This window comes from Oncorhynchus kisutch, linkage group LG10 (assembly GCF_002021735.2).
Source record: "Oncorhynchus kisutch isolate 150728-3 linkage group LG10, Okis_V2, whole genome shotgun sequence".
Classification (NCBI taxonomy): Eukaryota; Metazoa; Chordata; class Actinopteri; order Salmoniformes; family Salmonidae; genus Oncorhynchus; species Oncorhynchus kisutch.
Window position 1 is genome coordinate 17,278,225 of NC_034183.2, and position 26,008 is coordinate 17,304,232.

General features: G+C 42.8%; 1 protein-coding gene across 2 annotated transcripts; it reads right to left on the bottom strand.

The window, feature by feature from the left end:
• Nucleotides 1-3,029: 3,029 nt before the first annotated feature.
• On the bottom strand, nt 3,030-18,883 carry LOC109898751 (DCC-interacting protein 13-beta-like). Of its 2 annotated transcripts, XM_031833226.1 has the most exons (20): nt 18,727-18,883; nt 14,270-14,368; nt 12,515-12,574; nt 12,051-12,122; nt 10,968-11,055; nt 10,805-10,846; nt 10,645-10,703; nt 10,135-10,281; nt 9,739-9,974; nt 8,703-8,891; nt 8,530-8,572; nt 8,265-8,321; nt 6,935-7,029; nt 6,627-6,782; nt 6,468-6,520; nt 6,116-6,290; nt 5,960-5,996; nt 5,494-5,649; nt 5,311-5,358; nt 3,030-5,221 (listed from the first exon to the last, which is right to left on the bottom strand). In XM_031833226.1, the coding sequence occupies exons 1-20, from the start codon at nt 18,778-18,780 to the stop codon at nt 5,090-5,092; spliced, it is 1,998 nt and encodes a 665-aa protein (XP_031689086.1). In that variant the 5' UTR covers nt 18,781-18,883; the 3' UTR covers nt 3,030-5,089. The 2 variants fall into 2 exon arrangements, with proteins under 2 accessions (XP_031689086.1, XP_031689087.1); XM_031833227.1 differs by lacking the exon at nt 12,051-12,122.
• Between the last annotated feature and the right edge of the window lie 7,125 nt (nt 18,884-26,008).

Here is a 26,008-nt window from a genome sequence, read left to right on the forward strand (position 1 = left end):
CCAAAGTCACTTCGAAGTAAAGGAATCAGGTGTGTGGTGTCAGGAATGGTAAACCTTCCTTCTCTGATACCAGGAAGTGACTATGGACACTCTTCAGATTCAGCCATGGGCAGAGGGTGCATGCTATCCGGGATTGAACCCCTTCAAGCTCCTTTTCCTGGGAGCAACTTCGGAGAATCCTCCGACTCCACCCTGGGCATGGGCTGTGTGGTGTCATGTGTAAATCCTCTACCCTCCCCCATCCCTGGCAGTACCTATGGACACAGCTCAGACTCTGCCTTGAGAGTGGGCTGTGTGCTGTGTGGTGACGGAGACTGGTAATGAATACGACCGCAGGAATCCGGAGCAGCAGCGGCTGGCTGAGGGCATCTTATCCTGGGCAGCGGGCTTGACTCTGTCCCCTGGAGAGAGTTCAGAGAGGGAGTACCTCCACTCCCTGGCTGCTCAGTAACCGGTGGAGCAGTACGAAGACTGCTGTAGTCTCATGAGTAAGTCAAATACACCACTGGAGGCTGCTGAGCGGAAGACAGCTCACAATAATGTCTGGAATGGAGTCAATGGAATGGTATCAAACACAGTGAAACCATATGTTTGATACCACTCCATCTATTCCGTTCAGACATTACCGTCCTCCCCAACTAAAGGGCCACCTGTGAAATCCATATATGCCTACATGTATAAATAATGTATAGGTTATGCAGTCAACTCCTGATTAGTGCACTTCACACGCACTGTTGTAGTATAGTGCAGTGCTTCTCAAACCTCTCCTCCGGGACTCCCAGGTGTTTCACTATTTTCTTGTAGCTCTGAACTAGTTCCCCTGATTCACTACATAAGGGCTTGATGCTTAGCTGACAAGTTGAATCAGGTGTGCTATCTCTGGAATAGATCAAACAGGTGGAATGACTGTAGTTTCCTGGGGAGAGATTTGAGAAATGCTGGTATAGTGCACACATCCATGACAGTCCCAAGTCACTGGGAGATTCTCGTTTGGGCAAAAGACAGTCCTCCGTCCTCTTTACTCCGTGACCTGGAAACCAATAAGTGGTCGAGAAGTGTGTCAATTCGTTAATAGGCAAATGAAAGTTCCCTCCCCTCCTCGATAGCCACCTTTCATCAAGGATCCTCATGTGTATCCTATTGCAGAAGAGTTTTTAAATCTGCCACACCCCCTTTGAATCAGCTTCTGTTTTGTCAGAGAAAAACGTGCAGTTTAAAAACAATATGCTACGTATTGTTTTATCTATACAACTTTCTGCACAATTGACTTCATTTGTTTTGAGCACTTTACACATTTATTTTGGGATCCAGCCCTGGAAATGTAATTAGCCTAATGACGCGTGAGTGGAGAATCTCATTTCATCCACGTTCACGCTCCTCGCTGACTCTCCTCCATTAACTTTGACCTTTTCCAAAAGGAGGTGAGAGATGACAGAGGAGAGAGTATGCAGGAGGTGAGAAAGATCGAATTGATAAAAGGCCATTGCATCATACGGTATCAGGAACGGACTACTCCAGCCTAAAGTAGGCCAGGAAATTAACAGTAGTCATCTATTTGATTATAAGCTATTTTATTGAAGTAAACAGAAATGTATTATACACATATATTTTGAAGTAGAATCTCACCATGTCTGTTTTTGTGAGCCGTTTCCTCCACAACATCTCTCTATTTGTGTGCTTAGCACGGACTATTTCGTACTCCTGTTAACCCCCCTCCTCTCTCCCCCAGTGTATCATTGGTCAAAGTGGTGGTGGAGAGGCACTTTAAGGCCCTCAGGCACTTCCTGCTGATGGGTAGTTTGCCCAGTCTCTCAGCAACCTGATCTTTCAGGATAAAAGAATGCAGCTGTCATACCTTTTATTTATTTATTTGTTATTTTACCAGGTAAGTTGACTGAGAACATGTTCTCATTTGCAGCAATGACCTGGGGAATAGTTACAGGGGAGAGGAGGGGGATGAATGAGCCAATTGTAAACTGGAGATTATTAGGTGACCGTGATGGTTTGAGGGCCAGATTAGGAATTTAGCCAGGACACCGGGGTTACTCTTATGATAAGTGCCATGGGATCTTTAATGACCTCAGAGAGTCAAGACACCCGTTTAACGTCCCATCAGAAAGACAGCACCCTACACAGGGCAGTGTCCCCAATCACTGATTTTTCTGTCAGCGTGTTTTGTGTGTGTCTGTTTTGTAAATGCTGTTTTCATATCTAACCCATGTGTGTGTTCTCCTCTCATCAGATAGGTAGTCGTCAGACTCCTGGTCCTGAGTAAGGCTCTCCAGTAGTCTCCATGGAGACAGTCTCCATGGCTCCTAACTTCACCTTTGCCCTGTGCTTCCTCCCTGAGACCTTCCACCCTCATACCCCCGACACTCAACTGCCTGGAGCTACGCTACAAAGGTCAGAGACCGGAGTGTATGAGGGAGCCAATGTGTGTGTGTGCAGTAGATTGCTGTCATCAAGGCAAAGGTGGCTACTTTGAAGAATCTCAAATATAAAATATATTTTGATTTGTTTTACAATATTTTGGTTACTGCATGATTCCACATGTGTTATTTCATAGTTTTGATGTTATAACTATTATTCTACAATGTAAGAAAATCCCTGCAACTTTTGACTGGTAATGTATGTGTTTAGAAACTAATGATACCATGAATATGTTTATTATGTACATGTGTACAAATCTCTCTCCCTACACCCATTGCAATATGTGGTAGTAATGTATGTTTGTTGCTTCAAATATCCCCTATTAAGAATCGACATGAGTCTATCCACATTTAAAATGTAAGTACAATGTACCTCAACAACCTGTTTGACAGCTTCAATGTGCCTCATCGTGCAGTATGATGTCCCCTGTCCACAATGCTGTACACTATCAAAGGTAATGGTTACAACCTTTACAACCCCCCTACACGCTGATGCCAAACGTAACGACACTACCCAAAGCTCCAGTGCCACTCCCTTACTTTCCACCCCATTTCTCAAACCCTGTGTATAAATAATACAAAAATACTTAAGGGACTAACAAAATGTCACTTCTATTTTTATTAAAGATTGAATGTTTACGTTTCCTAAAGTGTAAAGCCTTATGGGAAGTGAACACACTGTCATATACAACCAAAGGTCATTTACAAAAGAGAAATTCCAGCAAAGGAGAACAATGCACTTACCACTTTTAGTACATTTTCCAGATGGCTTGTATATGTTTTCCCTGACAGTACATTTGACTTAGAAAGCAGAGGGAACACAAGGGAGTTGCAGCAACATGAAGGGCAGACACTAAGGAGGATTACAGAAGATGGATCCTCTCTAGGGGAAGAATCCTAACGTCCGTTTAAGTCAAATGTTCACTTAGTCTCTCATCGACATCAATGCATGACAAAGTAAAAAATTTATTTACATACAATTTAGAATTTGACCCTAAAATGACTCCTTCGTGGTTTAATGAGTAAACAATGCAGGAATGCAAAACCAACTCTGTCTGTAGACAGCCATTTAAACAGAATGTCATAAAAGCCCTTGAGGGAAAAGGAGAGAACTGAATTACATTCTGACCACACTGCTCATGTCGCACCTTAAAGTTGGTTGTCCTCCGCCATATAAAGTCCAAAGAAGAAGAAGCCTGAAGGAGGAGAGATTACTAGAAACAAACCCGGTTTACCCTTATCTGTGGATTAATTGTCAGAGTAGAGGACCTTGTGCATTTCAGGTCACATAACAACAATGTTTATATCCCTGGACAAATTAGCTAGCAACAACAAGCTATCTAGCTAAATTGCCATAAATGTTTAATGCTTTCAACCTGTCCAAGTTAATACAGTTGGTTCAGAGTTTGTTTTGATATTTCAACCTGCATGCCCTGATCGAGTCTGGTGTGGGTGGTCAAAATCAACATGCGTGCAAGTGGTCTGGTCGGTATGTTAGGCCTTAAAATATGACCAACTAAGAAAAACACCTACTCAGACAAAATTCTGTAAAAGCTGTTTTAAAAGTTGCCAATCATCTCGGCATGCAAGCAAACACCTTGGTCAACACTGAATGACCTCGCGGTCAACGCAAAGTCAAGCTTTAACCTATTGTCTTTATTATTCCACATTACAAAAACATCTTACATTCAGAAACCGCACATACATGACGTTTAGTATTGCAGGTTAATCAGGGCTAAGAGAATATTCACGCAGGAATGCAATTCTCGATCGAAAATGCAATGCATCAGTGATTTCCCCTTTGCCATTAGTGTTTTGTTTCCATTTTCAGATTCTATGAAGCCAATAGAATTAAGGGCTCGATTGTATCAGATCTGTGCAAGCCGTCCTCCGAATAGCAGTTGTTTTGACGGTGTCGGAGGTGGAAATACCTTACAGCTGTCATATCCACAAGCGGCTCCTTGCATTACCTTATCGCAGACACTGCCATGGAATGCAATGAAGTAAACACCCAACTTTATAACTTTATATCTGACAAATCCCATGCAGCCGCATTACAAGTTATCTAACATGCTATGTGGATGTCGGCCAACATGGGTTGACACGCAATCCGATTGGCCTAAAACCCTTTCCTTTTCATAACTTTAGAATGCTGCCAGACAACATCTGAAGTTAGTGCATTCTACTACAGACATCAAGCCTTTGATTAAATAGAAACCTTGGAAGTGCAATATTGTCCTATAGGAATGATAGATGTATATTAAGTGCTGCTGAAAAGTAAGATGTCATGGCCATCCATCTCTACACAATACTTCTACAGCAGCACAGACACAATGGTACCACTAAACTCAAAGTTATGAAATGTAAGTGTATAAGTGTTGGAGGTCCCGGTTTAAACTGACAGGGTGGCTGAGGATATTCATTCCACCAGTGAAAAGGAGTGAAATAACGTAAATAGTAAACCTAAACATTGTCCCTTTGTATAAGTACCTGTACGTAACTCTTGTGGTCATAAGGGATACACCATATAGACCCAGGGGTTTTTCCTGGTCAAGTGGTCAACAGTTAGTACCATATTAGAGTCAGCGCTCATGAGAACACCGAAACCCCACGTGAGGAGGTGTTTGTTGGGGGAACCTCAGACCCTCCCCTGGGCCTGGCTAGGCCTCAGACTCCTCCTCATCCGGTGCGCCTCCGTTAGCCGTGTTGCCTGTCTCGTTGTCCAGCAGGAGGAACTTGCCCTCGTTGGTCAGAGGCATGTTCTTCAACAGCTGGACTAGAGCCTCTGGGTCCTTCACACACACACACACACACCCACACACACACACACTTAGTGGGTTAGATTGAGAATGAATAAATTGAGATTGATTTAAAAACATACCTTCTTTGCCTCCATAATATCCTTCCCCAAGCTTATTGTGTAACATATCTGTGAATGAAGATATGACACAAATTACATTGTGAAACAGATGAACCCATGACAAGTAAAAGACAAGTGAATTCACTGACTGAAGGCTCTGTGCCATAGTGAGTCCAGCACATGAATGTGTTTAAGATGTCTTACCTTGTCCCCCTCTGTGTTGCTCTCAAAGACAAACGCACTAAAGGAGGGCTCTCCCTCCTCGTCGTCCTCGCTCCAGTCTCGCCCCTCCACCACAAAGCCCATCAGCCTGCCGTTCTCCTGGTGGGCCACAAACTGGGTCACCTCCTGTAGCTGGAACTGTGAGGGAGGAAGAGGAGAGAGAGCAGGACCAATAGTGATTAATTCATACTGAAACCTTAGTGCTATCACCAGGAGTGAAGCACTAGTGAACAGACAACATTACACTGATAACTACAGTATACTGCTGCGTTTACACAGGCAGCCCAATTCTGATATTTTTTCCACTAATTGTTCTTTTGACCAATCACATCAGATCTTTTTCAGAGCCGATCTGATTGATCAAAAGGCCAGTTAGTGGAAAAAAAGATCCGAATTGGACTGCCTGTGTAAACGCACCCTACTAAGGTTACATTTTTCAGGCCCTTACACCGATTCTTGTGACTTGTGTCTGGGGGTCAATCAACCTGTGGTAAATATAACAAAAAAGAGAACACAATGAATCAACATAGCTGGCAGAAGCACAGTGGCAAGGTTCAAATCTGTAAGCACTTTCATAGGTCTGCTGTTTGACCGGTTACTGTACCTGAGACAGCTGCTCGTGACCATGAGATGGGACTCTGTGGTTCTGAAGATGTTGTGGATGGCTCGAGCCGCCAGCACCTGTCTCATGGCCTCATAGATCACTTCCTGGGTTTGTCCCGAACGCACCGCCATGGAGCCCAGGAACCGCACTGCAAACACCTGCTGCAGCAGGGAGTCTACACACACCACACACACACACACACACACACACACACACACACACACACACACACACACACACACACACACACACACACACACACACACACACACACACACACAGAGAGGATCAGGGGATATGTAGTCCATAAAGAGTACAGTACCAATGAAAACTGGAATGGAGACACTCCTACCGTCGCTTTCAGGGGAGCAGTCATCGTCTGTTTCTCCGAAAGGGTTTGTACGCCTGTCAGCGAAGAAACACACACAATTAAACCCAGTTGAGCTATTATTATACAAATCGGCGTACAGGAACTGGTTCTGACACGCCAGCCCTGTGGTGACGATCTTACCTCCCTCCAACCCTGTTCTGGTCCTGGAACTCCGAGGCAGGCAACATGATGTCAAACTGGATGGGTGTCCCGGGAACTATCAGGTCCTCTGGCTCAGGAGCACTAGAGGTCTTCTGGGACGCACCGCTAGAGGACTGCATCCCACCTGGCTTAGCCCTGCAGAGAGAGGGAGGTAAATTAAGAGAGAGGAAGAGTGAGTGAGAGTGTACTATCAGAATTCCTGAAATAACACATGCATATATTCTTTATTTTCCTCTTGGGGAAATCCAGGAAAAGCAAGGTGTTTCCTCTGCATGATTGACGCTAACCTGTCTGGGTTGGGCGAGCCCTCTCCTCTCTTCTCAAAGCTGGTGATGGGAGTGACCGCCTGAATGGCTGTCTGGTTCAGTCTGATGGCCACTGCCTAAAGAGGGGAACAAGGTGCAGTTTCTGTCATTACACTGTAATAATGATAAAAGTCCTAACATTATACTCTGTGACTAACACATGGTGCCACAAGAGGGCATAGTTTGGTTAATTATACTGGGAACATTATTTAGTTTGAGGCAGGTATAGAAGTAGTCTGGGATCAAACCAACCTTCTTTACTGTCATCAATAGATTATTATAAGACTTACATAATACATAACAGGCTATGTACACCATATAGGCCTATGAAAAGTATCAATTGGAAGCAGTACTTGACCTTACACTAACCCATCAGTTGTTTGCATCTTGCCAGAGTTGCTTCCTGGTTTGTTTAGAATAAACAAATTACCCACTGGCACTAGGGAGCCATGAGGTCAGAGACGAAGTAACAGAACATACGATGCATTTGTTTATGTGTACAAATGAAGGAAAAGCATACTTCTGAACACGCAGAACCCGCTGGTGCACGCACACATATGCACCCACAAGCATGCATACACACACAGTATAGATAGAGCCTCTTAGTCTTGTTATGTGCATAGAGAATGGGTTTAAGTTCAACTGGGTGGGTGGAATCAGCAGCCTCTGATAATCAGATGTAGGATCATCCAGATGTAGGATCTTCATTTGACCCAGTTTGCTACAACAGGAAAATAATCCTGACGCAACAGGAAATGTGAATTATTATGTGGATTATAATTCACATACATTTTTGTACTGGTTGGTACATTTTTCTTTAGGGCAAATCAAGTCTGAAATTTCAAAGTGAAAATTGCTAACCTTTTAACTGAAATACATTACAATTTGGCATGTCCTGCTATGAAGTAAAATACAAAGTAACAAAAGCGTGATCAAATTAAGATCTTTCATCTGTAAAACACCATATCCCAGTTTAGAGATATCCCATGGGAGCACAATCATCTCTAAAACAATCAGGAAATCTGCTAAAAACTAGACCAGACCAGAGCATAATCAGCCCCCCACAAAGTCTCTAGGGCTATACTGGACTCTGGAAACATCCTGTCCTGTATCAGTCAATCACAGTGCCCTGCTGCTACACATATGGAATGGACTTGGTGTACAAAAAACAATCAAATAAAAACATGTCTGCCTTATCACACACTCAACAAAATATTGATTTATTCATTGTGACTTCTTTCAAGTGCTATGAAATACTACCGATGTACTACTTATCTCACTGTATTGGTTAGAGAGAGTATATATACTGTACCTCAGGGTTGTCAGTCAGGTAGATCTGTCGGGAGATATTGTTCAAAGTGCAAATCCACTGGAGATGAGAAACGGAGGAAAGTATTAGACTCACAGCCATTGCTCAACAAACATCAGCGATTTCAAATAGCTCCTCTAATGCAGCTTGTGACAGGCAGGCAAGAAGAACTTTCATGGATGAAAACGTAACAATGTCTTTTAACACATGGATGAAAGAAACCTATGAAACAAACAGGTACAAAAGATTTGACTGGTATGATACATACTTCTTCATATTCCCTTTTGCTCTCTGCTTGTAAAATCATTGACCTGCAAAATCCCAATAACAAAATTAAAACACAACACTGTTTGTAGGCTCATAAGAAATCTTCCTCACAAATCTGTGCGTGACCAGTGAGGGTCTTGGTGAGGAGGAAGTGTGAATACTTAGCGTACATACGTTTTACCATTGGGGGAGGTGATCTGAAAACAGTAGCGTCTGTCCTCGCACTCTACGGCCATGACAGAGCTGTTATCCAGGTCTAGCACCATGCCCCCTGCCACTGCCCCTCTCGGCTGGCACATGAGGTTCCCTCCCTGGGTGAAGAAGTAAAGCCGGTCCCAGGCTGTGGTGACTAGGCCCGTCTTACTGTTGGGGAGCAGAAAAGGGTTGTGTTCATTACGGCACACCATAAAAAATAAATAAATAGGTCAAACTTCTGCAACGTAAAACGAAAACAATAATTCAGGTAGTCCTTTCCCCCCATTTGCTTCCATTTCGTTCCTAACACCAGTTCACAGTGTTGGAGCAGCTGCCGTCTCCATGACTCAGCTATTAGAACTAAACATCTCAATCGGTAAATCTAAAAGCAATCAGAAAGTGATGACAGCTCAAATCGAAAAACTTTTTGTAGGACTCAGATCTGTCCATAAAAAAAAAACTGAGAACTAATTATCTTTTGGCATAGCTGCGCTTGACAAGCATTTGAGACAGATGTGTCATTAAATAAAATGTCATTCTGCAGAACCTTTTATTTTGTGCTGCAGACATTTGTCAAAGACTGTATTTGACAGCTCTGACACTTTACTAAATCACAACGTCAGTTCTGCAATTCTACCTCAAGCCAAGTTTTTCTTCTTATATTTAGCTATAATCGTAGCTGACAGCCCACCTTGCCAGAGCTGACAAACAAATTGTATTCACTGAAGCACAAATAGTGTAACTTTGAGACAACTTGTAATTGTAGTTTGACACATTCATTAATGTTTCCTTTGATATGGAATAAAAACAAGACCTGCAGAAAATAGTGACACAATTGTTCACAATTTAACACATCCAGCTATAGCCTGAAAACGTTAAACAAGGAGAAGACACTGAACACTGACACCAAATTGAGAAAAAAAGGAGCATTGAATGAAGGGCTGAGTGAAATGATATCACCCTTGAATGCAAGATATTGGAAGACTGAATTGAACTTAATCAAACAGAGCCTTACTTCCTGATGTTGAGGTAGCCTGCCTTCTGTATGAGAGTGCGGTTGACAGGGGCGGGGTCGCGGTCAGGCATGTAGACCGTGTCCTCCATGGAGAGCAGCTCTCTCTGGGTCATACGCATGGCCTCAGCCTCTGAGTCCAACTGAGCCTGGATATTTTGTGTCATGCTGGACACTGACCCCAGGAAGCTGTCCATTTTCTTTGAAACTAGATCTATGCCTTTCTTATAGAAGTTGATCTGAGAGGGACACAAAGAGAGAAGACATTCATTGCTTCTCCAGTTCTGACTTGCTGTAGGACCACAGCAGTGCGTGGTGTCCTGGTTTATTGCGGTAGGAGTAAAGAGTGTGTTGATATTGGGTTAACGACTTGCGATGTGAATTTGGATGTGCTGGTACCTGGGCCTGTGTGTAACCAAGCATGGGCTCCAGCATGGCCACTCTCTTGCGGTACTGCAGGGCGTTGAGGGCACAATAGTACTGCATGGAGGCCTGGTGCTGCTTCCTCCTGGAGTAGGCCACCTCCCCCACCAATTCAGCTTTCACCTGCACCATAACACAGCAGTTAATCACACACACACACGTCATTTAGCAGACGCTCTTATCCGGTGCGACTTACAGGAGCGATTAGGGTTAAGTGCCTTGCTTAAGGGCACAGACAGATTGTGACCTTTCGGTTTCTGGCCTAACACTCTTAACCTCTAGGCTACCTGTCCGCCCACATATACCCAGCTAATCAGAGGGAGAGCTAAGTAGAGCAACATGACCTCTCAACTAACATATATCATGACCTCTCAACTATTATGAGGCAATGTTATCTATTGTACCAGTTTAACAGGTACTACCAGTGCGTTGTTGTACTGTTAAGAGGTTTGGCTAGTACATGTCTCATACAGTCCCCATCACTACCTTCTCATTCTCCTTCTTCTTGGGCAGTCTGCTGTACTTGACCATGGCAGCCTCGTGCTCTGTGAGGGGGAAGGAGTGGATATGCGCTAAGATGATCAGCTACTGGGTTATACCAACTCCAAAACCATATTTGAGAAGAATTTGAGAAGCCCATACATACCATCAGAGGCGATACCAAATATTTCTCTCAATGTGCTTATCTCTGAGAAGTCAAATACAGATTCAGTGTCAAAAACCATGACAAATCACAAAACCAGATCACATACAGATTATATTCAAAATGAGTGAAAGCAACTGGCTGATGAGCAAGTGTTTGTGTCTACCTGTAAGATCCTTCTCTCTGAACTGGATCATGGGAAAGATCATCCTGTCAGCCATCTGAGTGGCCAGCTCTGAGTGTAGTGTATTCAGCTGGGGAAGAGAGAGAACTAAATTACCCAGAGACACCCTGAAAACAGCAGGGGTTGATTGATTGTGGTTCAAAAGGAAGTTGAAAAGCAGTTAATTCAAATTATTGCTCATCACACAGCCAAATCCCTATTGTGTAATTGAGAACCAGTCAAAACACATTTTCTTGGTCTGAAGAGGAATTTCATCCTGTCATTTCTTACCAATATAAAGCATATACCCTATCCTCGACTTGAACTGGTTCATTTCACTATCAGATAAGTGCTAAACCATCTACCAAGTAAACACACAGTGGTGTACAACACCTGCAGTAGTGTGAACCTACGGTCAGAGCAGGGTTAGGTGTAATCTGCAGGAAGATGGATGCATTCTTTAGGCCTGTGTAGTTAGGCCAGAAGGGCAAACAATGACTGCTCTAATGCCTCTCCAGCACAGGCTAGCCAGCCAGGCCCACAGACCCCCTATGGCTCAATCCATCTGTCTAAAGAAACCGTTTTTTTACATTTCAGCAGACACTCTTATCCAGAGCGATTTACAGGAGCAATTAGGGGTAAGTGACTTGTGCAAGGGCACACTGACAGTTTTTTTCACATAGTTGGCTCGGGGATTCAACCTTTCAGTTACTGGCCCAACGCTCTTAACCACTAGACTACACCGCCACCTCCAGGAAAGCCAGAGCGATTCTCTACCTGTCTGTACCTCTACTGGTCTCTCTACCTCATCCTGGAGGCCATAGCCTCTACAGAGAGCTGCTCTAATGTTGAAACGTGTCCGTTGTAATGACAAGGGAAAGCCTATAATTCAACTTCCAATGCATACAATTGTGACAGGGTGTTTGGGGAATATTTTTACCACCTCCATATATTCCATGACTGTTGCACACATCCACACACTGTCGTTGACACTCACTCTTCTCAGACCAGAAACTCCTATATGCACACAAACACTCCCTGTGTAAACAGCATGCTCACAAACACGCACAGATGCACTAGCCTCACCTCCCCCACAGTTTTTGCAAATTGCTGCAGTGTGCTGATCACCTCCTCGTCACCTTTACCAAGGGCAAAATTCTGAAGAAAACAATATGTGACTTAAAAATGTCATAAAACACTGAATTTAGCACATTCCAAATAAACATTGAGGCTATGATGTTAGAAATACTAAATTCCCATCAAACTGCTGGCATGCTGCTCTCTCCTGTAAAGGGACAATATGCTAACAAACCCAATGGTAGAAGTCTTATTTAGTTAGATCCCCATTAGCTGTTGCTATTTCAGCAGCTCTACCTGGGGTCCACACAAAATGTACAGAAATGACATAATTACAGAACATTAATAGACAAGAACAGCTCAAGGACAGAACTACATACATTTAAAGACTTTCTGAAATAATGCTAGTTAACAGATATATCGCAATACAGTTAAGTACATGATCGTTGTCCAATATTCTCAATGAGACATACTTGCTTCTCATACTCCAGTAGCTGTCTGGACAGCTGTTCTGTAGCCAATCCCATCTCACTCTGGAGAACACAGGAAGTGATGTCATTAGCAGTTTATCCTCTGGATGAACCGTCTTACACGATACCAACTCTCAGAAACTGCACACATGCTAACTAAGCTATTGTATCCTCACATAAAGAATCAATGACTTCAAATTGGATTGGACTAGGCTTGGGCGGTATACCATATAAACCGTATGCTGGGGTACTTAGAAATAGCCATGGGATGGTTTTTCCAATACTGTCAATACCGTAGAAACCATTTATTTTAGGTTTTTCAAAACCTTGTCATATTTGTAGGTATTTTTTTAAGTAAATACCTGCAGTCAACTTGTGCAATGTGTTAGGAGATAAAGCAGATCACATTCTTATTTCACCGGTGACATTATGAAGCTTACTTTCTTCCTCAGCACAGTTGAGCCAGTCACACTTTGTAAGTAGCACAACAGGAGAAAATGGGAGCGGGTGAGTTCAGCTGTGTATTGATTGACAGGGGTCACGTTTTATTGGAAGTCTGTGTTTTTTTCTTCAATAGAGTGATCAGGGATGTGCAAATATAGTTTTCCTTCAAAGAAAATACATTAGTTCAACACATTCGACAGACAAATATTTTTCATCAGATGACAACGCTATTTGGCTGACAGCCACACAAGTAAATGCGCTTCCAATGAAAAAGCAAGGTATTTTTTGCAAAAACGATGCATGGCCATCATATTTCTAATGTTTAGACCCATCATAGAAATAATGAAGTAAGCTACATTTCGTAATGTTTTGCCTAATGCTAATCTTGCATTTTAACTGAGAAAAATAGGCTGGCTACACCAAGAAAAGTACTGTAGAAAAGAAGCTACACATCAGTTGGAGCGCTGTCTGTTGGTATAATGCCTGTTCGTGAATTCTCATACGAGTTAAGAAGTGCAACTGAAGCACAAAATGAGTCTGATGCCAAATAGAAATTACAATAAGAAGCATTTTAGATATGAGTTTACAAAATGCAGGAAGATATTTCTTATGTGTTGTATTATTGTTTTCTGCTTGAAAAACTCAGAATTACGCATTAACATGGCCGCTAGTTTAACTTGCTATCTAAGTAAGTGGCTGAAATAATAAGGTGACGGGCATCATATGGTGTTTGAGAAGTCAAAGCCCTTTGGATGAGTTCTGTACAGCTGCCACTGCTATCTTGAATTCCTTGTTTTTTTCTGCTCTCACCTGTCTTCTCCTCCCCCATCTTCTCTGAGCAGAGCAGGCAGGCCTGTTGCCCTAGTGACTCCAGACTCCACACAGACACAGTGTGAACACACGCTGCTCCAGAGCTAGTACTGAATGAGTCAAAACTTTGTTCATTTGCACAATGTCTCTCATTCACATTAGCTTGAAAATGTACAAACTATATTGGTAGGAGCTACCGAATGACATTACATTACGATATATGTATAACTTTATGAGCTGGATTGCCCATCTTCGCAATTAGTTTATTTTCATTTGTGATTATTAGCATATATTAGTGAGCATCCTCCATGGAAATGATCTATTACTTGTGCTAATTTTGTTATCATTCTGGTAATAGACGCCCAACGCACTATTTTGGCTCCCCCTTGTGTACTAAGCCTGTAATACTGTAAATTCCAGGGTGAGAGAAGGATGGTATGACAATATGAAAATCTGGATACCGCTCAACCCTAGATTGCATGTGTGTGCATGCGTGTGTGTTACCTGGGCTCCATACACCCTCTGCATGGACTGAAGCAGCTGGTTGGTGTAGTCTGTGAGAGTCCCTGCATCTTCCTCAAACACACTGAGCAAGGAGCGAGTCTGTAGAGAAGAGAAGGACACACAGAAACCTATGACAAATGGCAGACAGACAGGCAGGCAATGTGGCAATGGAATAAACAGACAGGCAGGCAGAAGGGAAGCAGCCAGCCAGGGAGGCAGCCAGACAGACAGCCAGCCAGACACTAGACAGATTGAAAAATGCTGACACAGACCAAATGAGGGATAAGCTTGTAAGACCTTCAGCTGTAATTGTCTAGATACTGGCGCAGTGTGGTAAACTGGTATGGGTGCGGCAGAGAGGCACACACCTTTATTTAACGATTTATACTGCTGAAGTCGGCCGTTTACATACACTTAGGTTGGAGTCATTAAAACTTGTTTTTCAACCACTCCACAAACATCTTGCTAACAAACTATAGTTTTGGCAAGTCCTTTAGGACATCTACTTTGTGCATGACACAAGTAATTTTTCCAACAATTGTTACAGACAGATTATTTCACCTATAATTCACTGTATCACAATTCCAGTGGGTCAGAAGTTTCCATACACTAAGTTGACTGTGCCTTTAAACAGCTTGGAAAAATCCAGAAAATTATGTCATGGCTTTAGAAGCTTCTGATAGGCTAATTGACATAATTTGAGTGAATTGGAGGTGTACCTGTGGATGTATTTCAAGGCCTACCTTCAAACTCAGTGCCTCATGGGAAAATCTAAAGAAATCAGTCAAGACCTCCCCAAAAAAATTGAGACCTCCACAAGTCTGGTTCATCCTTGGGAGCAATTTCCAAACGCCTGAAGGTACCACGTTTATCTATACAAACAATAGTACACAAGTATAAACACCATGGGACCACGTAGCCGTCATCGCTCAGGAAGGAGACGAGTTCGGTCTCTTCGAGATGAACGTACTTTGGTGCGAAAAGTGCAAATCAAGCCCAGAACAACAGCAAAGGACCTTGTGAAGATGCTGGAGGAAACAGGTACAAAAGTATCTATATCCACAGTAAAACGAGTCCTATATCGACATAACCTCAAAGGCCCTTCAGCAAGGAAAAAGACACTGCTCCAAAACCGCCATAAAAAAGCCAGACTACGGTTTGCAACTGCACATGGGGACAAAGATCACACTTTTTTGAGAAATGTCCTCTGGTCTGATGAAACAAAAATACAACTGATTGGCCATAATGACCATCGTTATGTTTGGAGGAAAAAGGGGGAGGCTTGCAAGCCGAAGAACACTATCCCAACTGTGAAGCACAGGGTTGGCAGCATCATGTTGTGGGAGTGACTTGCTGCAGGAGGGACTGGTGCACTTCACAAAATAGATGGCTTCATGAGGCAGGAAAATGATGTGGATATATTGAAGCAACATCTCAAGACATCAGTCAGGAAGTTAAAGCTTGGTCGCAAATGGTTGTTGTGGCAAAATGGTTTAAGTATAACAAAGTGAAGGTATTGGAGTGGCCATCACAAAGCCCTGACCTCAATCGTACAGAAAAGTTGTGGGCAGAACTGAAAAGGCGTGTGCGAGCAAGGAGGCCTACAAACCTGACTCAGTTTCACCAGCTCTGTCAGGAGGAATGGGCCAAAATGCACCCAACTTATTGTGGAAGGCTACCAGAAACGTTTGACCCAAATTAAACAATTTAAAGGCAATGCTACCAAATACTAATTGAGTGTATGTAAACTTCTGACCCACTGGGAATGTGATGAAATAAATAAAATCTGAAATAAATAATTATTTCTAATATTATTCTGACATTTCACATTCTTAAAATAAAGTGGTGATCCTAACTGACTTAAAACAGGGAATTTTTACTAGGATTAAAATGTCAGTAATTGTGAAAAACTGAGTTTAAATGTATTTGGCTAGGTGTATGTAAACTTCCGACTTCAACTGTATTTACACACCATTTGTAGGCCTAGCCCCTTTATTCATAAATATGCTGATTTGAAATGTGACTTTCTCGTCCCTAACTCACTCAAATTGATTCCATGATTTGAATAGGAAGAACTATTCTGAAATATGCAGAGCACATTATGCAAGACACAAGCCGCAGGCATACAGTACCAGTCAAAATTTTGGACACCTACTTTTTCTTTATTTGTATTATTTTCTACATTGTAGAATAATAGTGAAGACATCAACACTATGAAATAACACATGGAATCATTTAGTAACCAAAAAAGTGTTAAAAAAAATCTAAATATATTTTATATTTCAGATTCTTCAAAGTAGCCACCCTTTTCCTTGATGACAGCTTTGCACTCTCTTGGCATTCTCTCAACCAGCTTTATGAGGTAGTCATCTGGAATGCATTTCAATTAACAGGTGTGCCTTGTTAAAATGTTAATTTGTGCAATTTCTTTCCTTAATGCGTTTGAGCCAACCAGTTGTGTTGTGACAAGGTTTTTATTTAACCGTTATTTAAGGTAGGGGTGGTATACAGAAGATAGCCGTATTTGGTAAAAGACCAAGTCCATATTATGGCAAGAACAGCTAAAATAAGCAAAGAGAAACAACAGTCCATCATTACTTTAAGACATGAAGGTCAGTCAATCCAGAAAATGTCAATAACTTTAAAGGTTTCTTCAAGTGCAGCCGCAAAAACCGTCAAGCGCATGATGAAACTGGCTCTCATGAGGATCACCACAAGAAAGGAAGACCCAGAGTTACCTTTTCCTCAGAGGATAAATTTATTACAGTTAACTGCACCTCAGATTGCAGCTCAAATAAATACTTCACAGAGTTCAAGTAACAGACCCATCTCAAAGTCAACTGTTTAGAGGAGGTTGCGTGAATCAGGCCTTCAAAGTCAAATTTCTGCAAAGAAACCACTACTAAAGGACACCAATAATAATAAGAAACTTGCTTGGGCCAAGAAACATGAGCAATGCACAATTCAAGGCACGCTTAACCAGCATGGCTTCCACAGCATTCTGCAGCGATACGCCATCCCATCTGGTTTGGCTTAGTGGGACCTATCATTTGTTTTTCAACAGGACAATGACCCAACACACCTCCAAGAAGGAGAGTGATGAAATGCTGCATCAGATGACTTGGCCTCCACATCACCAGACCTCAACCCAATTGTTTGTTGGACCGCAGAGTGAAGGAAAAGTTGCCAACAAGTGTTAAACATATGTGGGAACTCCTTCAAGGATGTTAGAAAAACATTCCAGGTGAAGATGGTTGAGAGAATGCCAAGAGTGTCATCAAAGCAGGCAGTGGCTACTTTGAAAAATCTCAAATCTCAAATATATTTTGACCTGCTTTACTATTTCTGGGTTACTACATGATTCCATTGGTTATGTCATAGTTTCGTTGTCTTCACTATTATTCTACAATGCAGAAATAGTACAAATAAAGAAAAACCTTTGATGAGTAGGTGTCCAAACTTTTGACTGGTACTGTATGTTGAACTTAAACTCAAAGGACCCAGTCGTAAGCTACATGCATATTTAAGATACAACATAATTTAAGTGCATGTAATATGCTTGATTTTTCTGACACAGCCTATTATAGCATAAGTGCCAGTGAAGCCTAGCCTAAAGAAATGTAGCCTAAATTTGGTTGTATCTGCAAGTGGAAAATAGCAAGAAGACTCTTTGCCTAACTGTTATTAAGTAGTACTAGAATACGTGTAATTAAGACAGTGTTATAACGTTTGATTAAGAGTTTGATTAATAACAGTCGGCTACAAATATTAACTGAATTACATTCCCACACCCCCAAAGCTATTGGGGACAATTAGGTTTAGTCAGTGCCTCAAATCATGACTGAAATATACTTCAGATTGCAGTCCCATAGCTGGGAAGTTTAGGCTATTGACCAATTCCAATGGATTCCCATACTCAGAAACCCCTACAACAGCCCGTAAAATAGGCCGAGGCCCCAACTCCGGTGCTTTAAAAAAAACAACATATATGAACACTTCCGTCACACAAATCATCCATGTAATTCGCAAAACATAATGGTCTACACTACAGAAGACTGTGACTGTCACAATAAACAACCAGTAGTTGTTCTGATGCACACTGTTTTATCAACTGCCAACTACAGGCCGGGCGATGCGCAACTCATCACGTCACTGCTCACACCAGAAAGGGAAAGGCATTCTCGAATCTCGAGCAATATGCAAATTATACGCGACATTTGTTTCTGATAGGAATTAGGTACGACTTGTGACACATTGTATCAACTTTGTATCGGATACATAGCCAATGCGCGAGTGTGCAACTGCGGAATAGTGTACATTTCCAAAACAATGAGCCAATTCAAAGCTGTCATCGTCGAGTTGAGTAAATAGCCTACAACAGTGGAGCTGGTTTCACATCTCCTACAAGACCTTTCCTCTCAATAACGGCACATAACATAAACATAGTATCGACCCACCTGAGGACTGTCCTGCAAAGCCTCTTCTAAAAGCAACGTATGGACGGCTGGCATCTTGTTCACAGCGAAGAGAACGGACTTGAATTATTTAGCGCGTGGACTCTCTTTCCCAGAGAGCTTTGTCTGCGGATGTGGGTGACACGTGTTATTTGCAGGCGTTCCTTGGCCAGCCAGTCTTAGAGCAGCCAGTGACCAGTCGTGCAAGGGTTCTGCCCTGATCACTGACACAATTTAGAATCAGACACGCTTACTTAAGGCCATCCGCAATACAAGTTACAAGAATATTATTGTCCTGAAAACGAGCTGTCTTTGAATGTTGAACTCCTGTTGTATTGGCTGTTCTAGGCTTTCTCTGTAGCCTGTAGGCTCACTGTCAATGGGATGAGAAACAAGACAACAGTGTCCCCCACTGGAAGCATGGGTAATTACATTTACTGTAATCTACGAGTGCCAATCAAATCAGAAAACGTGCCTGAATATGACCTCATTTTGAGGGACTATTCAGTTTGAAGGGAACGTTAGGGGATTCAGTTGTATGCAACTATATCCCAACACTTCCATTGAGCTCTGTTCAGTGGCTTATGAAATGAACCCCAAAAACAACAACAAAGAACATTGAGCAATGAGTCATTCGAAAACATGTTGAGATGAAAAGAGGTCATGGCTCCTGAAATTGAAAACCTGTAAAGTAATCTAGCACTGTAATCATCCTTGTAGTCTATTTATAATATTTCACAAAGGTGAGGATTGACACGAGCTGTTTAAATCAAGTCAAATCAAATTGTATTTGTGACATTTGCCGAAAACAACAGGTATACAGTGAAATGCTTACCTACAAGCCCTTAACCAACAATGCAGTTTTAAGAAAAACAAGTGTTAAGAAAGTATTTACTAAAATAAACTGAAGCAAAAAATTAATAAATAAAAAATAAGAAAATTGAAAAATTACAAATAATTAAAGAGCAACAATAAAAAAACAGTAGCGAGGCTACAGAGTCAGTGTGCGGGGGCACAGGTTAGTCAAGGTAATTAAGGGTAATATGTACATGTAGGTAAAGGCAAAGTAACCTTGCACACATAATAAACAGAGAGTAGCAGCAGCGTAAAAATGGGTGTGATGGTGGGGGGGGGGATCAATGCAAACAGTCCGGGTAGCCATTTGATTAGCTGTTCAGGAGTCATGTGGCTTGAAGTAGAGACTGTTAAGAAGCCTAGACTTGGCGCTCCGGTACCGCTTGCTGGAGAACAGTCTATGACTAGGGTGGCTGGAGTCTTTGGTAATTTTAGGGCCATCCTCTGACACCAACTGGTATAGAGGTCCTGGATGGCAGGAAGCTTGGCCCCAGTGATGTACTGGGCCGTACTCACTATCCTCTGTAAGCGCCTTGCGGTCGGAGGCCGAGAAGTTGCCATACCAGGAGGGGATGCAACCAGTCATGCTCTTGATGGTGCAGCTGTAGAACTTTTTGAGGATCTGAGGACCCATGCCACATCGTTTCAGTCTCCTGAGGGGGAATAGGTGCTGTCGTGCCCTCTTCGACTGTCATGGTGTGTTTGAACCATGATAGTTTGTTCTTTGATGATATGGACATAATGGGTTTATCTTCACTCACAGTCAATGCATATTCAGCTTAATTCTCATGATCTCATGACTGCAGCTCCTGTGTGTGTGTGTGTGTGTGTGTGTGTGTGTGTGTGTGTGTGTGTGTGTGTGTGTGTGTGTGTGTGTGCATGTCTCTGCACCCAGAGTTAATGAAGGTTCTACCCTCAGGGTTTGGAGAGGACATCTGTATTTATTAAGGAATTGGACTACATAGCTCCTGCTCATTTTAAGCAAGGAATCCAGACATTGCAAAACACTGTATCATCAACACCTGAAACATTATGTGACCAGAAAAATAGAACATTGTTGCTACGGGAAACCATAAGAACCATTATCTTAAGGGGGATGAGTAGCTTACACATGTTCTTTTGGTTTACTGTGCCTACAAACTACTGTCAATGCGCACACGTGTTATTGTGAAAACTGGATGCATTTACTTGTGAGGAAAGGCTATCTGATAGTGGTAGCTAGTTTTTTGTATAGTGTTTATTTGACCATAGGGAAAGAAGCTATTGCGTAAATACTGCAATGCGGGTTCCATGGAATTTGAGCCCTGAGAGTAATCTAGTAGGCTAGTAGTACACAGCAAGTTATCCAAGCTCAGGTCTTGTTACCAAAATGGCTTGTGAAACATAATAAAACATTCAGAGAAGGAAAGGCTAGTGGAGCTGTTGTGCTTTATAAGAGGATCACACAACGCTGAACTTAGTTTGACCCCAGTTGAAGGTTTTGAAGAAAATATTATTTGTGAGATATGTCAGGCTTCTCAAAGGCTTTCGGGCTTTGAGTGTCAATGGAGTATGCTTTTCAGCTGTACATTTTAACATGCATGTTACCATATCAGGAATTTGGAAAGTCACACATACAAGCTGGAACACTGATAATGTCCCCTTTTTAAATAAATAATTTGTTCCTTACCAAACTGGGAGCTCCATTGGCCTGCTTGCTCCACACCCTCCTCCCCATTCCCCCGTTTCCTGGGCAACCCTGTCAGGGTGGAGAAAAAGAGAAAATCATATGAGGGCAGAGCATCTCTCTCTCTCTCTCTCGGTCTTTCTCTCTCTCCTCCTCCCTCTGTGTATATAACAGCATCTCCATGCTTTCACACACCACTCAGTTCAGTTCTGCAGAGGGGATGGACACAGAGCGCAGGAGTCTACCACCAAATAGGAAATCAGTGTGACTGAGAGACATAAAACAACTCCTTCTTTCATCCCTCTTTCATCTGTTTCCATCTCCACATGGCTGTTGCTCTTTTCTCCTTTCCCTCTTTGAGCTCCTCTCGTTTTCTTGGACGATAGCTGCATCCATGCAGAATGGGTTGTGGCAATTCCTCAGCCGCCAGCACGTCTGGAGGGGGTGAGTGTTCTTGTTCCAGAACATACACTGTGTGTGTGTGTGTGTGTGTGTGTGTGTGTGTGTGTGTGTGTGTGTGTGTGTGTGTGTGTGTGTGTGTGTGTGTGTGTGACAGGAGGGTTCATGCCCAAGGGAGGGGATGTTGTGTGGATCGTGTGTTAGGGTCATTCCTGCTCTTTCTGCATGTTTGTGTGTGCATGCTTATACAGTTGTTTGCTGAATTTTGTATGGTGGTCTCAAGGATGAACAGCGGTCTTTAGTCTTTAGCTCAGACTTTGACCCCTGGTGGCCAGGAGACAGCAAAGTGTCTTTAGGAATTTAAATCTGAAACGCTTACAAAGATAGGTATAGTGTGTGTGTGTGTGTGTCATTTACAGTTTCACTTATATTTATGCCGTCTCTTTCTCAATGGGATGTGGATGAAAGAAATACAGGATTTTGGCATCTCAGCAGCTAGTCCTCCTCTGTTTCTTCAGATGATTGATGCTGGTTGTCCTCTGCTCCTTTTGAAATGCTCACTCTTTATCCTGGTTTCATTCATCAAAAGCCCAAAAAGGACACCTTTTACTGTTCAAATACCTTAAGGTCTTACTCGTGAATGTTCCTGGTTAATACACTACCGTTCATTGCCATGAGCAAAGACTGAATAAAATGCCTGTTGTATTTCTGAGATTGGAGATTTGTATAGGCTGCTGCTGCGGTCATAAAATGATGGTAATAGAATCAGAGTGCCTGTGAAATTATCTCAATAACCAGCAAAGTGCAAGAGAGAGAGAAAGAGAGAAAGAGAGAGAGAATATATATATATATATATATATATATATAGCTAATCAGCAAAGACCAGACAGGCTCCTTGTCTAACAGAACCCCAGGAAGCTAATGGGACAAACAGCTTCATGTTTTCGCTTCTCTGACTCTACCCTAGTTCACGGTAAGGAGTCCCCAGGGGAAAATAATGTGAACTTGACGTGAGAATTATGATTACGTATGTTATACAATGGAAATATGTGGGAGATTCTCTGTGAAAGATCTTTAAGCCCACAGTTAGAGGTCAATCTCCAGCTCAGGGACAAGGATGTGAAGACATGTGACAATGTCATTAAGGGAGCTAAGGTAACTGAGCTAAACGACTACCGCCCCCGTAGCACTCACTTCCGTCATCATGAAGTGCTTTGAGAGACTAGTCAAGGACCATATCACCTCCACCCTACCTGACACCCTAGACCCACTCCAATTTGCTTACCGCCCAAATAGGTCCACAGACGACGCAATTGCAACCACACTGCACACTGCCCTATCCCATCTGGAAAAGAGGAATACCTATGGGGGCAAACTACCTGTCCTCCAGGACACCTACACCACCCGATGTCACAGGAAGGCCAAAAAGATCATCAAGGACAACAACCACCCGAGCCACTGCCTGTTCACCCCGCTATCATCCAGAAGGCGTGGTCAGTACAGGTGCATCAAAGCAGGGACCGAGAGACTGAAAAACAGCTTCTATCTCAAGGCCATCAGACTGTTAAACAGCCCCCACTAACATTGAGTGGCTGCTGCCAACACACTGACTCAACTCCAGCCACTTTAATAATGGAAATTGATGTAAAAATTTATCACTAGCCACTTTAAACAATGCCACTTAATATAATGTTTACATACCCTACATTACTCATCTCATATGTATATACAGTACTCGATACCATCTACTGCATCTTGCCTATGCCGTTCTGTACCATCACTCATTCATATATCTTTATGTACATATTCTTTATCCCTTTACACTTGTGTGTATACGGTAGTAGTTTTGGAATTGTTAGGTTAGATTACTCGTTGGTTATTCCTGCATTGTCGGAACTAGAAGCACAAGCATTTCGCTACACTCACATTAACATCTGCTAACCATGTGTATGATTTTTGATTTGATTTTCATTATTCAAAACAAAGGTCTAGTGTATTTTTTATAGCCTATTGGCAACCTAAATTTGGCCAATGCTAAAATGACCCTACACCCATCCATAACAGTATTGGAATCGTTAGTACTGTAGACTAAGCGTGATCATATCAGCAGTGTTGCACAACACAGCGGTGAGGTCAAATTACTAGTTGTATTACCAGTTGTATTCTATATGTGAGTCTGGTTAAATTCTCCTAACAACCTGTTGTCTAATGGTTTATCTTTATAATGATCAGGTAAGGGAAGTTTCGATTCCCAGTCCATCTTTATTCCACACCCATGTGTTTGTCCAGCTAAATAGGACTGTGACTTCCTAAATGTACTGGATATTGTGCTTCTCATCCCTCCTCTTGTGAAACCAGATCTGAGTCCCCTTAATAATGAATACGATTTTCTAAGGGTTGTGAAATGGCCACTCTGTCTTCTCCACTTACATTGTTACTGTATAATGGCTTTGGTCTCGTCTTCTATAGATGAGGATAAAATGGTGATGTTTGTTGTGAATTGGGAGATGCACATTTCATATTTAAATATGAATAACATAAGTATTAGTAGATGGACAACATTTTAGAATAGCATTGGGGACCCGACGGTGCCATACTTGCAAACATGAGAAAAAGTTTAAGCATCAGCCAATTAAATTTGTTGACGTAGTTGAGGCTACATTTTAGCTGTTCCTATTACATGACATGGCACATTTTGCCCTAAGCTAACCTCACCAGGTGGCCATGATTATATACGGTTCAAATTTCCTAACAATTAACATGTAGCCTTTGATCACAAGCAACTATGTGGACAATTTTTATTGGCTGACGCTTAAACGTAAACAACATAGGTGCACACTCTTTGTCAATGTCATGTTGTGTGGTAACAGAGGGGATGGAGGATGGGGGAGGTGGTTTCATTACCTGGTTTTTAAAAGTTCAATAATGTTCCTTTTGATACAAGGACAGATTCTTGAGACACAGCAGTGAATACAGAACATTCAATTACTTGCACAATAAAATAGAAACCATTGTGTTTCTAAGAATTTAGAAACCTCTACATTTCTCTGACAACCTCCATAATACAGATCCAACCTTCCCTATCACTCCTCTATCAGAGCCTATCCAACCCTTCCTTTCCCTCCTCTATCAGACCCTGTCCAACCCTCCCTTTCCCTCTGTCAGAGCCAGTCCAATCCTCCCTATCCCTCCTCTCCCTCTGCCAGAACCAGTCCAACCCTCCCTATCCCTCCTCTCTCTTTGTCAGAACCAGTCCAACCCTCCCTATCCCTGCATCAGAGCCAGTCCAACTCTCCCTATCCCTCTCTCAGAGCCTGTCCAACCCTCCCTATCCCTCTGTCAGAGCCTCTCTCTCAGAGCCAGTCCAACCCTTCCTATCCCTCCTATGTCAGAGCCTGTACTCTCTCTCAGAGCCAGTCCAACCCACTCTATCCCTTCTCTTCCTCTGAACCAGTCCAAGCCTCCCTACCCCTCCTCTCTGTCAGAGCCAGTCCAACCCTACCCCTCTCTCAGAGCCTGTCCAACCCTCTCTCTCTCCCTCCCTCTCCCTCAGAGCCTGTCCAAATCAAATCAAATCAAATTTATTTATATAGCCCTTCGTACATCAGCTGATATCTCAAAGTGCTGTACAGAAACCCAGCCTAAAACCCCAAACAGCAAGCAATGCAGGTGGAGAAGCACGGTGGCTAGGAAAAACTCCCTAGAAAGGCCAATACCTAGGAAGAAACCTAGAGAGGAACCAGGCTATGTGGGGTGGCCAGTCCTCTTCTGGCTGTGCCGGGTGGAGATTATAACAGAACATGGTCAAGATGTTCAATGTTCATAAATGACCAGCATGGTCGAATAATAATAAGGCAGAACAGTTGAAACTAGAGCAGCAGCACAGTCAGGTGGAAGTTGAAACTGGAGCAGCAGCATGGCCAGGTAGACTGGGGACAGCAAGGAGTCATCATGTCAGGTAGTCCTGGGGCATGGTCCTAGGGCTCAGGTCAGTTGAAACTGGAACAGCAGCATGGCCAGGTGGACTGGGGACAGCAAGGAGTCATCATGTCAGGTAGTCCTGGGGCATGGTCCTAGGGCTCAGGTCCTCCGAGAGAGAGAAAGAAAGAGAGAAGGAGAGAATTAGAGAACGCACACTTCGATTCACACAGGACACCGAATAGGACAGGAGAAGTACTCCAGATATAACAAACTCCAGATATAACAAACCCTCCGTACCTCTCCTCTCTTTCAGAGTCAGTCCAACACTCCCTACCACTCCTCTCTATCAGAGCCAGTCCAACCCTCTCGCTCCCTCCTCTCCCTCAGAGCCACTCCAACCTTCTCCCTCCTCTCTCCCAGAGCAAGTCCTATCTGCACTGCGAC

Coding starts and splice junctions, on each gene's coding strand:
- LOC109898751 (XM_031833226.1), bottom strand. CDS start 18,780: ATGCCAGCCGTCCATACGTTGCTTTTAGAAGAGGCTTTGCAGGACAGT. Junction 12,123..12,514: donor TACTGGAGTATGAGAAGCAA/GTATGTCTCATT, acceptor TGTTTTCTTCAG/AATTTTGCCCTTGGTAAAGG. Junction 5,359..5,493: donor GCAACACAGAGGGGGACAAG/GTAAGACATCTT, acceptor CTTCATTCACAG/ATATGTTACACAATAAGCTT.